This window comes from Musa acuminata, chromosome BXJ1-6 (genome assembly GCF_036884655.1).
Source record: "Musa acuminata AAA Group cultivar baxijiao chromosome BXJ1-6, Cavendish_Baxijiao_AAA, whole genome shotgun sequence".
Lineage (NCBI taxonomy): Eukaryota > Viridiplantae > Streptophyta > Magnoliopsida > Zingiberales > Musaceae > Musa > Musa acuminata.
This window is the reverse complement of record NC_088332.1, coordinates 41,347,791-41,363,363: the sequence shown is the minus strand read 5'-3', so window position 1 is coordinate 41,363,363 and position 15,573 is coordinate 41,347,791. Positions and strand designations below refer to the sequence as shown.

The following is a 15,573-nucleotide window of genomic DNA, read 5'->3' as shown; positions in this document are numbered from 1 at the left end:
TTTGCTAAATGCACAACATTTCTACAGTAAAACAAATCATAAATAATCAAAGATAATCACTGCATATTTTGGAACATTCAGTTGATTATAATGTGAAGTCTTCATGATGTTGTGCACTTTATCAGACTCGAATGTGCCAAGATAACAAGTCAGTAAAGACAAAAAAAAAAAGCATGGATGAGAAATTTTTGTGTTACATTATACAACATGAGTATCGAATGATGATAAATAAATATTTAATACTTTTAACTTAAATAAAAATATGACTTTATATATCTTAATGGTGATAAAGAATCTATATAACTAACCAAAAATTCCAAATAGTTAGGATTTTATGACATTATTATTGTTATAAAAAAATGCTGATATTATTTTAAAAACCTTAAAAGTTATTTTATTAATTGGATAATTATAATAACTACCTTAATAAAAGGATATGTGTTCATTTCTGCACGAGGATGAAATTATGCCTTCAACTATTGAAGTAAAAAAGTAAGATATATGGATTTCAATTAAGACAACTGATAAACATTAAAATAATCATTAAGTGATAACGTTTAAGGATTTGGAAGCACGTAAACGCCATCTTAAGGTAAAGTATCATCCCTCGTGCATGAACGATCAAAATTTTCATCTCAGTATTTAACCAGTATTATCTCTCCTACGATCATATTGTGAAGTAATTTGACTTATCGTCTTTCAACTAACCAAGTAGCAAAGTAAAGTTAAAACATAATTGAAAAGGAAAATAAAATGTCGAAATGCTCTAATATTTCAATATTAAAAATTCAAAACTTTTGTGATCTAATCTGTGAAATAGTTCTCTGGTTTTAGTTTGAACCATCAGAAATCTATATGGTTTAAAAATCAAAATAGAACAAAAATAAATATATTTTTGGGTATTCCTCTCTAAAATGCACTTTCCTTTTAATTCACTGCCCCTTCTAAGTGACAATTGCATTGTGATATAGAGGTCTATTGGACAACAATCTGGTCTAAAGCCAGTTTTGTGTGACTAACATCTTTTGCATGCTTTAGATCCAATCCCATCTTCCTAGAAGCTAGGAATTATTTTTTGACAAGCTGCTGGCACACAGTCCATTGAGCATATAGTTTGAATTACACATAATTTTATATTTCCAGAGAAATCTCAGCTTCAAAAGTTGACATTAAAAAACTAACCTGTCGAACAACAACATAGTCACCAACTTCCAAACTCAGCTCCTTCTCAGAAGTGGCACTGAACTGATAGATAGCCTGAAACATGTTCCATTTTATGAATAGAAATTTTATCTTCCAAAAGATCCCCACCAATCTTCTATTTAACTTACCTCAGCAAGAAAGTATAAGGTTTTCTCAGAGCATTTATGGAATGGAGCAGAAGGAAGAGCAGACACTTTTCTCTGCTTTTCAGTGATCATCTGGACAAATTTTTAGGCAGGATTACAGTTTAATCTCCCATAAAATGGATATTTCAGTCTACAATGTGCAATAAATAAGGATACCTCAGCTTCAACATCATCAAGTATAGCAGCTAGTCTTAAATGGAACAATTTTTCTGCCTCCACCTTCAACAAAATTCATGATAAGAAGAAGAAGAAAAAAAGGGGTAAAGAATGTTCCCCAATTGGTAACCTAAAGAGAGGGATCCACATGTTCATACCAAACTAGCAAGGCGCTGAGTTGACTGTCTTTGTTGTTGTGATTCAACAGCAACTAGAACAGTGGCAGCTTCCTTTCCTAGCAGTGTCATGTTTGCTTTGAGTTCATACATTTTAGCTTCAGATGATTGAACTTTTGCAGTGTTTTCAAGAATGGAAGTTCCTCTTACTCGAGATTGCCTTTTTGAAACTTCTGCTGCCTGCTTAAGATTTGGTGTCAAAGGAAGCCATGGCAATCAATTAAGTCAATAAATGTAGTATGTAAAACAGACAAATTTTACCAGGGTCTCAGCTTCATGTCTCACGCGGTTGTACTGTTGAGCAAGATTTTGTGCATTTTCCAGAGTGCCATCAGTAACCATTGTTCTCAATGGGTCCATAATCTGAGACAAGAAAGATTAATTCACAGAGAAAAGTAAATTTTAGAGGCAAGATCACATAATACACTGTTCACAGTAAAGAAAGATCAATTCCATGTGTGAAGGATTTAACAAAAGATCATTAAAAAGTTCCAAACACTAGTACATGCAATGGAAAAGATTTTTGCATGGATCAGATTTTATAGATCTAATTCACCAATGCATGTATAAGAAAAGGGACAGATAGCTGATTAACTTGCATATATTTTGTGAATGTCGACAGGGATAAATTGTTTGGAGAAAAAGATAATAATGAAGGGAGAATGGAAAAGAAATAGCTAGTGAAATATTAGCTTCCATATCTCAGATGGAATGATAGTGCTAGTCAAGACAAGAAAAAAGATAAATGGTAAAGATCAGTGTCAACAGTAGTGACCATCATGGACAATGAGTAATACTTAAGGAAGTGACTTCTTAGATATAAAGGAATCTCATAAATGGAATTGCCACAGTAAGATATATAAGGTTGTTTTGTGAGCACAAGTACACAAAATTATGTATAAACCTGTGAAGATAAAAATGTGTTGAAATCTTCATGCTCTTTCTCAACATCTTTTAGTGCACCACCATATAAAGCTGCTGCTTTGGCTAGAATTGTCTCGCTAGCTTGGTTCTCTCCTCCATATTTGTAACAATCCTCAGACAGTGTTGTCCCTTATTGAGAAAAAAAAAATGACATAATTGCAACTATACAACATTGTTTCTGCAGTTCATAAACCGGACAAACAATTACAATGATAAATTTCCAGATGAAAATTGTGTTAATGAGAAAAAATGGCATTACAGAATCACCTATCTCAACATGTTTGTGCCCTACGGTTGCAAAGGCTTCAGCAGCTCGGATAATGTCCTTTTGCAAATCCTGAAATCAGAAAAGACCAGTAAGACCATAAACTCAGTATGTCATATCATATTTCACATAGCCCACCACCTTTACAATCTTCAGATATGAATCTGTGAATGAAACTGGTAATCTATGGAAGGGAATTGCTTTTGTAGCAATTTCATAGATTCACATACACTGCATGAAACTTTATAATAAATAATAATGATCGATTTCATAAGGAATAGACTTTATAAGAAAATAACAATGATTAATTCAAGCTACACTCTGTGAAATTTTGGCAGAAAGCAAGCAATGGGACAGACAATAAATTCTGAGAGAAAATTGATGAGAAGCAACATAGAAAAGCCACATTATTTGTTACCCTTCCTGCACGAGTTGATGGGATTCGATTTCATCTACAACCATTGCATCAGAACTCTGATAACCAAGTGCCCTAAACTGCTTTATCACTACCTGAAGTTAATTAAGATGGAAATATGAGAAACTTCCAACCTAATCTATGTAAATTACACAGGACTAACGTGAACATAAAATACAGCAAACTCTGTAACTGAGTACAGTACTATCTAAAAAGTTCAAATTTAAAGCATGTCAATAGATCACCAGTGTTCATATACACATCTTGGAATTCACCATCTTTGGAATTTGCATGAAATAGTTATGATTCTAAATGGACAGAACTTTTTGGAACATCAATGGAACACATAAAGGAAATATACTTCACCAAGCATTGAAGTAAGTAAAACTCGATATGCAGTGATGATTTTATTATGTAATCATGTGATCTGCTGCAAGGATGGACTTAAGGTTTCATTTGGTAAATCAATGGTCCAAAATATATGTTACCATGGCTTTAAGTTTTGTTGAAAACAGGAGGCACAAATTGCCATTCTGAGAAGAAAAATGAGTCAAAAAGTGAGGATCTCTTGATATATAAAAGAAACACTCGAACACACTCTAAAATTGTGTTAAATGCACCCTTCCGAACGGATTTCTTCAGCTTTCCTGCAACACGTACATAACACTGCAAATCGCAAGTACGACTGAAGACTTGATTTCGCCAGAACATGTTGCGTTTAATGCCTTCTTCATCCAACTGGAGAACGTATTGCTTGGTGTTAACCGGAACTTCATCATCCTCATCTCCCAAGGCATTCACGAATGTATTCCACATGCATACTTTTGCAATGGCAAACGCAACCAAAGTCATTAATTTCTAAACACACACAAGAAAAGGCGCATCTTTTCAATCCCATTTCAGGTACTCATGCACTGGAGGGCGAATGGGGAGAGGAAAGAGCGCATTTCCTCCCCCTATCCATTCCATGTGAATCATCAGATCTGAAACGCTTTCTAGAATCAAGAAAATGGAAACGTAATGGATCATTTACCTGCTGCTGCTTGGCGACCTGATCCCTCCACTTGCTTGCTTGTCTCTTCAGCAACTCCATTGCCCCCCTCCCAATCGAAAACCCTCAAGGCAACGCCTCGACTTAATACGGGTTTAACCACAAAAATCGCTGCTTGGAAACAGGAGGATTTGGAAAGGTTAGAATCCCAGAGACAGATGACAGGGCGAGAACAGGAACGGTCTCCTGTGGAGTCGCCGCGTACGCCGTGAAATGGTTTCATGGAATCTTCGGACGGATCTCGGCCGCGTGATACTTGAATTGGATTCCTCCCCGCATGGGTCCCAGTAGTTGGTCAATTGATTCCACGACAAGTGGCCGATTCAGCTCATCCGAAATCACAGAAACAAGCGGTGGGCCCCCAACGACCGAAGGCCAGTTATGGACCAAAGACCAAAGGGGCCCACTATTATACGATAGGGATCCCCTGTTGCCTGCTTTCATCAAGACAGGCGAACTTCTCAATGCATATGATAAATTAATAATAAATAATTTTTGTGTAAGCTTGCAAGTATTAGAAGCATTTGGCGATAGTATTTATAGTTTAGATCAAATATGGATCGACATCTATAAACAATATATATCTTAATTTAGAAATACTAATATTTCCATAATATCTAATAATTTCAAACTTAATCTAACCTAAAATTCAGTTCAATTTGAATCGACTATAAATTATATATATATATATATATATATATATATATATATATATAAGAGAGAGAGAGAGAGAGAGAGAGAGAGAGAGAGAACACAGGATTAGCTCTCTCTCTCTCTCTCTCTCTCTCTCTCTCTCTATCTCTCTCTCTCTCGCTCTCGAGTGGGCTTAATTTTGTCTCCTTCCACACACCCGCATCCTCCTCACCTCCCACAACTGCTTCCTTTGTCACCTTTTCCCAACAGCTCACCACCACCTCCCTTTCCCCTTTTCCTCCCACCCCTTCCTTCCACCACCACTTCCTCCTCCTCCTCCTGTTGCCATGTCTTCTCAGCAACTGATAGCTGATGCTCGGCCTTGCACACACAGTGAATTCATTACCTACGTTTGTTTGGGTTAATTCTCGGTTGATAGAGGTTGGACACGTTGAGGCAGTCTCCCAGAAGAAGAAACCCTGCCTGCTCATGCCAACCAACAGCATCCGCATGCAGAGCCCAAGCCATGAATCCCCACTTGGAGCCGCTCCTCCCCACCACCCTCAGCCTCTATAAGTAGTCGCCAAAACTTCCGTCCCCCCCCATCTTCTGCTGTCTCTTTGTGCCTTCCATTTGATAGCTAGAAGAGAGAGTGTTTTCGAGGATTAATGGAGCAGCAGCAGCAGCTACAGAAAAGGCAACGCTCGCAGCAGCCGCCGCTAGTGCCGTGCGCGAGGTGCGGTTCCAGCGACACCAAGTTCTGCTACTTCAACAACTACAACACTTCGCAGCCGAGGTACTACTGCAGGACCTGCAAGCGCCACTGGACGCACGGCGGCACCCTCCGCAACGTCCCCGAAGGCGGTAGCTCCAAGAAGAGCAAGCTCAAATCATCGGCGTCGTCGTCGTCATCGCCATCCCTGAAGCTTCCTCAAGCGCAAGCGATGGTCGACCAGATGGCAGCCGTTGCGGTTGGTACCAGCACCAACCCGGACCGTGCTGCCATGCCGCCGCCGTTACTCTACGGCGGCGGAGCGAGAGCAGCCGGGTGGGGAGGTATTTTGGGAGATGAGCCCGCTCTTCCGGCCTTCAATTCCGGCGGCTTGGACGGCGACTTTGGCCCGTCGAATCCTGCGACGACGCCGTCGGGATTCAATCTCTTGCAGCAGCTGGTGCAGCAACCCCGCTTGACTCTGGCTCTGCACCGAAACCTGTTCATGTTCCAACAGCAAATGAATGCTCCCGCGTTTGCCACTGCAGCTCCCGCCATTGTTGCGGCAGATGCGGCTGCTACAACCGAAGAGAGCAATCAGAACTATCACAACAACAGCAGGATGTCCAACATGTCAGGCGCCCCTCACCCTCCTCCATCCTCATCTTCCATGTGAGGAAACCTTGGATTGCTTTCAATACCTAAGCCGACCATTCCAAATGTAGTCCTTTATCTCGACAACGATAACCCATACACGCAGCTGAAAGATGGAGAATGTACCAACAAAAAAGCCAGAAGAGACCAGAAGACATGGTCCTTAAATCTTTGTAAGTGATTCTAATCAAGCTTTCGATCTTAACGCATGGTACCGGCTTCTCTCTGTGAGAGATGAGAGAGCATATAGTGAATGCATGCCTACTTCTTCTTCTTCTTCTTCTTCTTCTTCTTCTTCTTCTTCTTCTTCTTCAATCATCGATCTCTTTCCTTTTGGTGCGTCCAAAGGAGCTGCTTTCTCTGAAAGATTGCCTCTTGTCAGCTAACTTCTGCATGAACTTTTGGACATGGTACGTGGAATGTTGTGATGGGATGGCCATGCACACAAAACAAAGGACAGTGAAAGCATGAGAATTCTGATGTAAGGTGGAAGCCGAGTAAGAGTGATTCACGAAACCACACAAGAAAAAGAAGCAGATGAGTGATAGGATCCACTGCCAATTGCCTTCATTGCTTGTTTAATCATTCCACTTCGTTGGGTTAGGTGCAAGGATGAGTGCTTATGACGTGTAATGGAAGACTAATTTGACCAACTCAATAGTTGCTTGCAGGAGAAGGCTATATAAGATACTATACAGTGGTTAAAGACGATGTGAACTAGAAATCATTGTCGGAAGTTGTCATCATACCTTTATTATTCTAACCAGATATATTCCTTGTGGACATGACACTTCGATCATAGATACTGCTTGTAAGTGTTAGTGTTGGATAACCTTGCAAGAAACATGGCTTTATGTTCTTGATTCTTATTTATTCCTCCGTCACAGAGAAGGGGAATTATTATTCCATGCTTTTGCTTTTCCACAAATAATACAAATATGGTTTGAATACAATTTTCTTTACATCAATGCATTAGGTGGGGAATAGAAGTGCATGCTAAGAGACACAACCACAAGAGGAATAGGAAATATTATGACTAGTTTTACTTGGACGGTGGCAAGGACTATCTTATACTGCATAGCATGAGCAGCTTTTTTCCAGTTAGATTGTGGCCTGCAATCATACCACATGCATGGGGGTCAGTTCATCCACCGTATTGCAAGTTCATTGATGACGGATGGTAGTACTAAAGCTGCAACCGGGAAGGAGATGAGAAACTGGCAATTGAATGTGCCGGAAGGGCGCAAAAAGAGAGAGAGAGAGAGAGAGAGAGAGAGCAAAGGTTGTGGACAGAGAGTGAATGGTGTATATTCATGGAGGATAATGCTCGCGCAACTTTCAAGGACTTGACTGAAACAACAATAAGAAATCTTAATGCTCTTAAGATATTATAAATGATTTCTCTTTATTATATCCTTTGCAAAGTCAGATGTATTGGAAAGAATAGAATCTAGCAAATTTAGCATGAAATTTATGTGAGGATTCCTCTGAAGCTATAGAAGAAAAATTGTCACAGGAACAGTATAACTCATGAAGAACCTGTTTTTGCTTAGAAATGTGTATCTTGTTCCAGATATTGTATTTAAAGGGAAAAAGAAAGGAAGAATTGGTGCTCAGTTTCCTCGTATAGTCAGTCTGCAAACAAAGCAAGATCGAGATCGGTGTAGTAAGCCAGCCTTCAATGAGGTTTTTCATATATCAATAATCTATTTTTTTATGGATTAAGAGACTCAGATTACTTTATGAGGATCTGATAAGTTTTCATAGTCCCTCGAAAAGTGTAAGTGGTGAAGGGAGTCTTTTTTGCTTCCTTTGAAAGTAGGTGAGGAGGAGTCCTCGACAGCCCTTGGTGGGTGGGTGGGGACCCAAAACATTCCCCCGACCTGGTTTAATAGTTGCTATATTTCGGAGTCATGAATCGTACCTGATGCTAGATGACTGACTGTGTTCGATCATGATTGTCCAAATTGTACCATCAGAATAATTGGATGTTAGTGGCGATTCAAATAAACACTCAACATGTTCTTGAAGCAGGAAAAATGTTGTGTCTACTCTCCTTCCCTACTTGCTATGTGATTTTTAATCTCAATCAAAGATTTAAGGATCAAATGGTATAACACAACTCGAACCATCCATTAGTGTCTAAAGAAATAAATATTGACAAGTAACTACTAATTTGTAATCAACTGATACGATCAAAATTTAATATGAAATTATAGGATCGGAAGAAGCAAGGGACACAATTTGATGCAAAATTATTTTTTATTTCGTGTGTGGAATCATCGAGATGCTTAGCAGCCCTTTTTCATTGTGGATAAGCAGAGTACGGAACAATCGTGCATCAACTTAATGTTATTAAATAGCTTTAAAGTGAGGAAGACATAATTCCATATCAGTACAGGCATGTTTCAGACACAGATCTTGTAGCGACCAAGGACATCTCTGTTTGGCATGTCTGAATGAAATATGGAAGATATCAGTGGGAAATAATATTTCATAGCTAGTATAAATAAGCATCTGAAGTCAAACAAACTAATTCTTTTTTGCCACAAGTTATTTGGCCAAGGACTAAAAGGTTGGTTTCTGATTGGAGAACAAAGGAAGTTCATCAAAGATAAAAGGTCCTTCGAAAGACCTCCTTCACAGATGACTCACTCTATATCAGAACTGTAACTAAATAGTTGGTGTCAGAGCTCTGCTGGAAAAGAATCATTAGGCCAACTATTTCTTGGTCAGGAAAAGGAGGATGGGAAGCTAGCTTACAGGCTATGTCAGTCCAAGGTGGGTTGTCACTGTTAGGATGCAGATAGTTGTAGCTCTGCACAACTTTCTGGTGTCCTGGTGCACCCTTAGATGACCATAAGAAACAAACAAATTCAAGGAGTGTACTTAAACTGGCTTTTCTCATCAACAGCATCTCCATCATGAATTTTAGATATGATATTGTTTATCTGATGGAGTGTAGGATTTTCTTGAAATGTGGACTGAGTTGATTCTGAAGTGGTGGTGTGTGTTGAATGAAGGGATTAAGTATATTCTGCATATTACAATTTCGGTCAGAAAATAAAAATTTAACTCAGAAAAGAAGAAAAAAGGCAGATAAAACGCCTACGATTTGCTGTAGCAGAGCAGTTGAAAATGTCAACCTTTATCAGACCTTTTGTTGCAGTGTTTACCATCTCCATGTTAATGTGCACGGTTCAAGCATGCTGCAGAGCTTCATGATATATACACTTCAAAGCACTTTCTCGAAAAATGCCAGCTGATCAATCAACTTGGCCCAGCCCTCGGTAAAAGTGCAAGCAAGAACAAGGAACGAGTGCAACATCAACAACTGGAGAAGATTTCAACACAAGAATTTCATTTTCAGAGGAAAAGAAAACAATCACGAGTTCTTCCTATGCAAAGGTCAGGAACACTATATTTTCAATCAGATACACATTTAGTTGTTTGTAGTACTAAAACTCCTTTTTGCTGAATAAGACTATGATTCTGAAGGGAAGATATCGTGGAAGAATGTCTTTAGATCACCTCTGTAAGTATCAAAAGCCAACAATTTTGCAACCGCATCCTGCAAACAATTCAGAAAAGTTAATATTAGGTACAACCCTTGGTAGACAACTTGCAGAGATCTATTTCATCTTAGAATCCTACAGAAAAGGATCACCAAGACAAAAAAAAAAACCCTTCTACCACCTCAGGTAATAAAGTCTCACAACATTCTCTCATAAAACATCCAGTTAATGGTTACTAGGACATCGCACATGTCATCACTTTAACAAAATATGACCTGGTATTGGCGGTCTTTAGCTGATAATGTCTGGTTCAAGAAACGGTAAATTGGCCTTCTAGTCTTGACCATCTCCAAAATATCAGCTGCTCTTTCAACAACCTCTTCCGGGACCCCTAAATGGAATTAGCATCATGTACATTCATAAATGAGATCCGAATTAGAAAAATATGACCTTTTTATTTTTTATTTTAAAATACATCATACTAAATTATCTTCAAGTTTCACAAATGAATAACTTAAACCAAATGAAACTTGGTCATATTAAGTTACTTGCTGTGGTAGTATGTTGGACCTAGTATAATCTAGAAGAATACTATTTATTCATCATTTTACACTAATATCCTGCATGAAAATATTAATACACGTTTATGCATGTGTACAACAGAAAGTGAGTCATTCATCTGTTGGTATTGGATCAAGACAAAGAAATATTCCTTAGGTGTTAGTTCAGACAAAGGTTCTATTTGTGTGCAACTTGAAAAGGTGCTGATCTTGAAGAATCCTCTTTGAAGTAAAGGTCCATCAGACTGAGTGATGGGCAGTGAAAATCCATCTTAAAATGTACAGTTCCATGCTAGAGTGCAAGGATTTTAGGTACCATAATTGAATTTTCAAGGACTTTGTTACCATCAGCATCTGATGTCCATCATATTGAATTCAATTTACATCAAACAGTATGTGTGAGCAATTTTTGTGTATGCCTAATGCCAGACCTGTGATCAATCAACTTGAGTTCAATAACATTTATCACACACAGCATATGCATGTTCATCAATTGTGTGTGTGCCAGTGCTAGCCTATAAGGTAAAATCTGATACAGATTGTTAGAAAGAACACATGGTATTCACTTTAAATTAGAGGATACTAATCCAACATGATTTTGATGGATAAATATTTAGTATACATATTTGCTCGGTATGGATATGAATCAAAAGTATGATGGATTCAGATCTGTATCAGATTAAATATAGATGTAAGATGTGAATGTAAATTTTGCATGAATCATAATACTGTTATTATTTTGATAATATTGCTCACGATTCCATATACTAAGGGACCCATATGTACCACCTAATACATAGCAGCCTACCAGTGGTCCAATATGTACCACCCAGTATATATCGGTCTGCTAGTGGACTGCCCTAAACCGGGTGGGCCACTTCCAAAATATGGTTTACCTATCGGTTTAGGCCCTGTAATAGGCTTGCACCGAGCAGTAATCCAGATTTTTTTTAATTAATATTTTTTATAAAAAATTAATAACCCAACCTGTGCACGTCTCTCTCTCTCTCTCTCTCTCTCTCTCTCTCTCTCTTCAACTCATGCAATCTGCTCGTGCCGCCAACACCCTTGGGCCCCCATCCACCACCATCACCTACACTGAACCAATACTCTCCTCCCTCATCCTCCACCTATTGCTGCCTCGCCTCCTTTTCTTTGCCATCTCCTCACCTCCAATTTCTTTTTTCCACCGTGTTGTCACGGACAAACTTCTAAACAAGGTGTTTGATGTAATGCTTATGTATGTCCGTGTCTTTTGGCATGTTCATGCCAAAACAGAATGTAAAGGGGCGGCCGAAGGCTTAATAGTCCCATTTTAGTTGGGTTGGTGGCCTCTTTAGGCTTGTAAATAAAGATTGTGTCATGTGGACACGCTCGAGAGCTTTTCGGTCTGTAATGGACCATTTTACCCTTTGTTGTGCCACTGTTCAGAGCTTGTAAAGTCTGTTTGTAATTTGCTTTGTCTATGAAGTGTTTTTCGGACATGTTTGCTTGTGGATCCCGTTTGAGGCGTTCTCTTTAACCCGTTCTCTCTTTTGTTGGTCCTAAGGGACAATGGGAGGCTTCGGGGAGGCTGACCTTTGCGGACGGACGCGCAAGGGTGCCGCACGACTTAGGCAAAACCAGCTAAGTCCGTGTCATATGGTATCAGAGCGGGACAAGCACTCATAGAAACACTTGACATGCAAACGTGGGGGACCTAGCGGGGCTGCGTTGAGGGCAGTCAGCACATGCGCGACCGTTTGAGGGAAAACGGGCATGGAGATGTAGGGAAAAGAGTCGCTCAGAGGAGCGGGCATCTGAGATTGGCATTCAGAGGAATGGCCAACCCTTCGCGCAAGAGGCACCACGAGAACAGGCAAGCTTGGAAGAATCTGGAGCGCACAAAGGTTGGGATGGCTGAGTTTGAGCTACGGCTCAACGTTGACAACTTTACTTGATGGTGCTCAAGGCAAGCGAGGCGCTTGGCAAAAGGACGAGACCATGCAAAGTGGAATGAGTTGCTCAGCGACCGAAAGAGTTGTGCAAAGCTCACAGAGGTGAGGGGAATTGCTAACTCGAAGAATTCGGTACTCGTGCATGGGCTTGTATGCGGACGATGGATTGTTCGTGGCCATCCCAAGGCGACCGAGACTCGGCGCCATGGAGCATTGAAACTTTCTCTTCGGCATGCGAAGGATACGTCCGGAGGAGGCTGAAGTGTGCAACGAGTTCAGCATGTTGCTAGGCCTGGAGGGGTGCAGCGGTGGCTGTATTGACGTGGAGGCGCAATCTAGCAAGTGCGTTTGCAAGAGGCAGAACAATGCACAGTTTGTTCAGCAGATCGGAGTAGTCCAAGGGGATGGTGGTCTCCGAAACGAAGAGAGATGTTGCTCCAACGGGACAGTTATCCAGGAGGGATAAGTCTCGGCTCTCCAGAGGGAGAATCATGTGAGACGGACTTCACATGTTGAGGAGGAGTACCTCACAAACAACAACTCCACGAAGCTCAATGGACCGAGCAAGCAGCGAGGAGTTGTCACATGATCTCGCTCGAGAGAATGCATGGGTGGATGCATTGCGAGATCAAGTGGGGGAGCGACCTGAAGCAACTTAAATGAAGGCACACTTAGAGTCGATATGGAGATCGGACTCAAGGGAGGGCTGACCCGTGGAATGGTGGGCGTGAGGGCCACCATCAACTCAACGCAAAAAAAAAAAAAAAACGAGGAGCGGAGCAACTTGGGGGTAACTTGGCGAAGTACTCAAGCCGCTTGAAGGGAGCCAGCATAGAAGTTGGAACATGGAGCAGAGGCACAGTGCTTTCCTTAGACAGAGGTCAAGGACATGAACTCTTGCAGAGGCAAGAGTAAGATCATGTTGTTCCATGGGTCCTTCATTCTGACGGAGCAGACTCATCTTGCATGGTGCCAAAGACGAAGGGAGCTTCGGGGCACATGCACCTTATCTCGGAGGAGCATTTGATGGAGGAACTAAGGCGACTCAATTTGCGGAGGCGAAATTGAGTTCAGAAGGCCTTAGCACGGGGCAAGAGGATGCAGAGGCGGGTACTCTTGAAGAATATGCCATAGTGTTGCCATTCGAGTTGCTATGAAGGAAGCGGTGCGCAGCGGAGATTGTGCTGGTAGGGGCAGAGGCCCAGGATCCAGGCAATGGTGCACAATTTACAGCGAAGTCGGTGGACTTCGGGAGCTTCTAGGCGACGGACTGTCCTAGAGCGGTGCTTCATCTAGGTGTGACCCAAGAGTGGGTGGATGAAGGTCGATTGCCAAAGGAGCGAACAAAATCGAAGGTGGAGGAGACCCTGCGATGTATTGGCAGAGGCCACACATGGAGGGTTCACAATTCGAGTTTATTCCACAAGGATCAGAATGCAATGGAGATGTCACCAGGAGGCGACATGGTGCAGCGGATCGTGGTGGGACAGTTCGTGGCAATGCGATACACACGACAGTGTCCCGGGAGGGACTAGATCATATGGAGGTATGATCGGGAGCTACTGGGAGCTCCGCTTTGGTGAACCACACGACGGCAAGAAGGGCTATGGATTCAAGGAGTGAAGGCCATGGTACCGCAGAGGCGGGTCTTCCGGGCGTGCACCGAATTTTGCATCGGATGAAAACCTTGGTCATCAGCATATGGGGGCTGGGTTCCACCAAGGGAAAAGTTCGAATGCAAGTACCAGTGAGTCCCATGAGAGGGACTTGATCATGCAGAGGTATGATCGAAGCAGCTGGAGAGTTGGACTGCTCCAGAGCTCATATTCGCTTAAGGGAGCCTGACAAGTCAGAGGACAAGGTCGAGTAAGCGAACGTTGCTACCAAGGAAGCTAAGGAGAACAGAATCGGTGCAAACCCTACAATGTGATGGCAGAGGCCATGCATGGGAGTTGCAGTCTGTCTTTCCATCGACCAAACAGACTGCTTGGAGAACACAGAGGTGTTGAAGCAGGAGGTCGAAAGGGGCGAGGAAGCGACGACAAGTCCTGAGGGACTTAGCTACCCAAAATCAAGCAATCAGTGAGAATGGAGGTGGACTCAGAGGAGTGTCACGAAGGCATATCTACTGATTGTGAAGAAAAGGGATGTAGATGCGAGGCGACGGATAGTAGGGCCATGGGCATGGCAGCGCCATGGTACCGCAGAGGCGGGACTTCCGTCAAAGTCATTGATCCCTTGCTCTCACGGAGGGAGAGCGCTTGGTCGTGAAAGGGGCCGAGGAGGTGGAGCATGCAGAGGCAATCTCCAAGTACCGAGACAAGGCTGAAGGGCAGAGGCCAAGAAACTTCGTAAGACCGGTGTCAACAAGTTTCTCATCAAGATAGCCGTAAGTGAAGGACTTCGGGTCATGCAAGAGTGCACGACCAAGGAACGAAGCAGGCAGTACGTGGTGCTGTACCTTTGCTACTCAGTGGAGTAGGCGGCAGGGTTGATGGAGAAGACGGTACAATCTTAGAGGCGACCTCATCTATCAGAGAATTACTCCAAGTTGGGGTGAAAACTTCCTGCATTCCAGAAGTTCAATGGCATTGAGAAGGTGAATCACAGTAGCTAACTCAACGCAAGGAGTGCAAACACTTCAAGTGCTTCAGAAGTGTGAGCAAAGAGCAGGCGAAGGCCAGTAACCAGCTCGATGCATGAAGTACAACCTCGAGGAGGCGGGCGAAGTCAAGTAACCTTTGCCTTCTCAACTCTTAAGAGAATGGGCGAAACCGAGTACCCCAGTTCTCTTATCTATCCAGCAGAGGAGCTCTGCACAAGTTCAAAGACCCTTCGACGATAATGGAAGACAATAGTTGTCAAATCCTCACCAACGGTGATCAGTGCTACTGAGAGTAGATTGTCCGCTTCATTTCCCAACGAAATGCCAATCGAAAGCGGAAGTGATGCGAACCTACTTGGATGTGACAACTAACTGAAAGAAGAGTCAATGAGCAGATTTTGTGGAGGAAGGACCCAAAACTTCAGAAGTTTGCGAGGCGATGCTCGTTAAAGCTCCAACAAGCATCCACCCAGTTCAAGCAGCATGTGAAAATTTTGAGAAACTGGCGCAGTAAGAATGGTCTTTTCCTTCATTTGGTGGATCCGCAGGAATCAACGAGGATCAACACAACTCAGCCAACCCCACACTAGAGTCAGAGTCATTGGCGAGTTGAAGCAGCAT

General features: G+C 41.9%; 3 protein-coding genes across 6 annotated transcripts in view; 1 reads left to right on the top strand and 2 right to left on the bottom strand.

Moving 5' to 3' along the window:
* Window positions 1-1,253: 1,253 nt before the first annotated feature.
* Window positions 1,254-2,939, bottom strand: LOC135677848 (SH3 domain-containing protein 3-like). Its single transcript, XM_065190253.1, has 5 exons — window positions 2,586-2,939; window positions 1,943-2,044; window positions 1,664-1,861; window positions 1,506-1,568; window positions 1,254-1,421 (listed from the first exon to the last, which is right to left on the bottom strand). The coding sequence occupies exons 2-5, from the start codon at window positions 2,039-2,041 to the stop codon at window positions 1,323-1,325; spliced, it is 459 nt and encodes a 152-aa protein (XP_065046325.1). The 5' UTR covers window positions 2,042-2,044; window positions 2,586-2,939; the 3' UTR covers window positions 1,254-1,322.
* Window positions 2,940-5,637: 2,698 nt separating this feature from the next.
* Window positions 5,638-6,357, top strand: LOC135677547 (dof zinc finger protein 1-like). The gene has a single exon (XM_065189910.1). It carries the CDS (start codon window positions 5,638-5,640, stop codon window positions 6,355-6,357), a length of 720 nt encoding a protein of 239 aa, XP_065045982.1.
* Window positions 6,358-9,670: 3,313 nt separating this feature from the next.
* The window catches only part of LOC135586604 (DNA mismatch repair protein MSH5-like), a 28,870-nt gene continuing 22,967 nt past the window's right edge, over window positions 9,671-15,573 (bottom strand). For 2 of the 4 annotated variants that reach the window (XM_065188878.1, XM_065188879.1), the window contains 2 exons: window positions 10,126-10,241; window positions 9,671-9,906 (listed from right to left, as the gene is read on the bottom strand). In XM_065188878.1, the coding sequence (XP_065044950.1) occupies window positions 9,820-9,906; window positions 10,126-10,241 (203 nt within the window). In that variant the 3' untranslated portion in view covers window positions 9,671-9,819. Of the gene's footprint in view, window positions 9,907-10,125; window positions 10,242-15,573 lie in introns of those variants that run through there. The other 2 variants (XR_010514522.1, XR_010514524.1) reach the window with 2 other exon arrangements.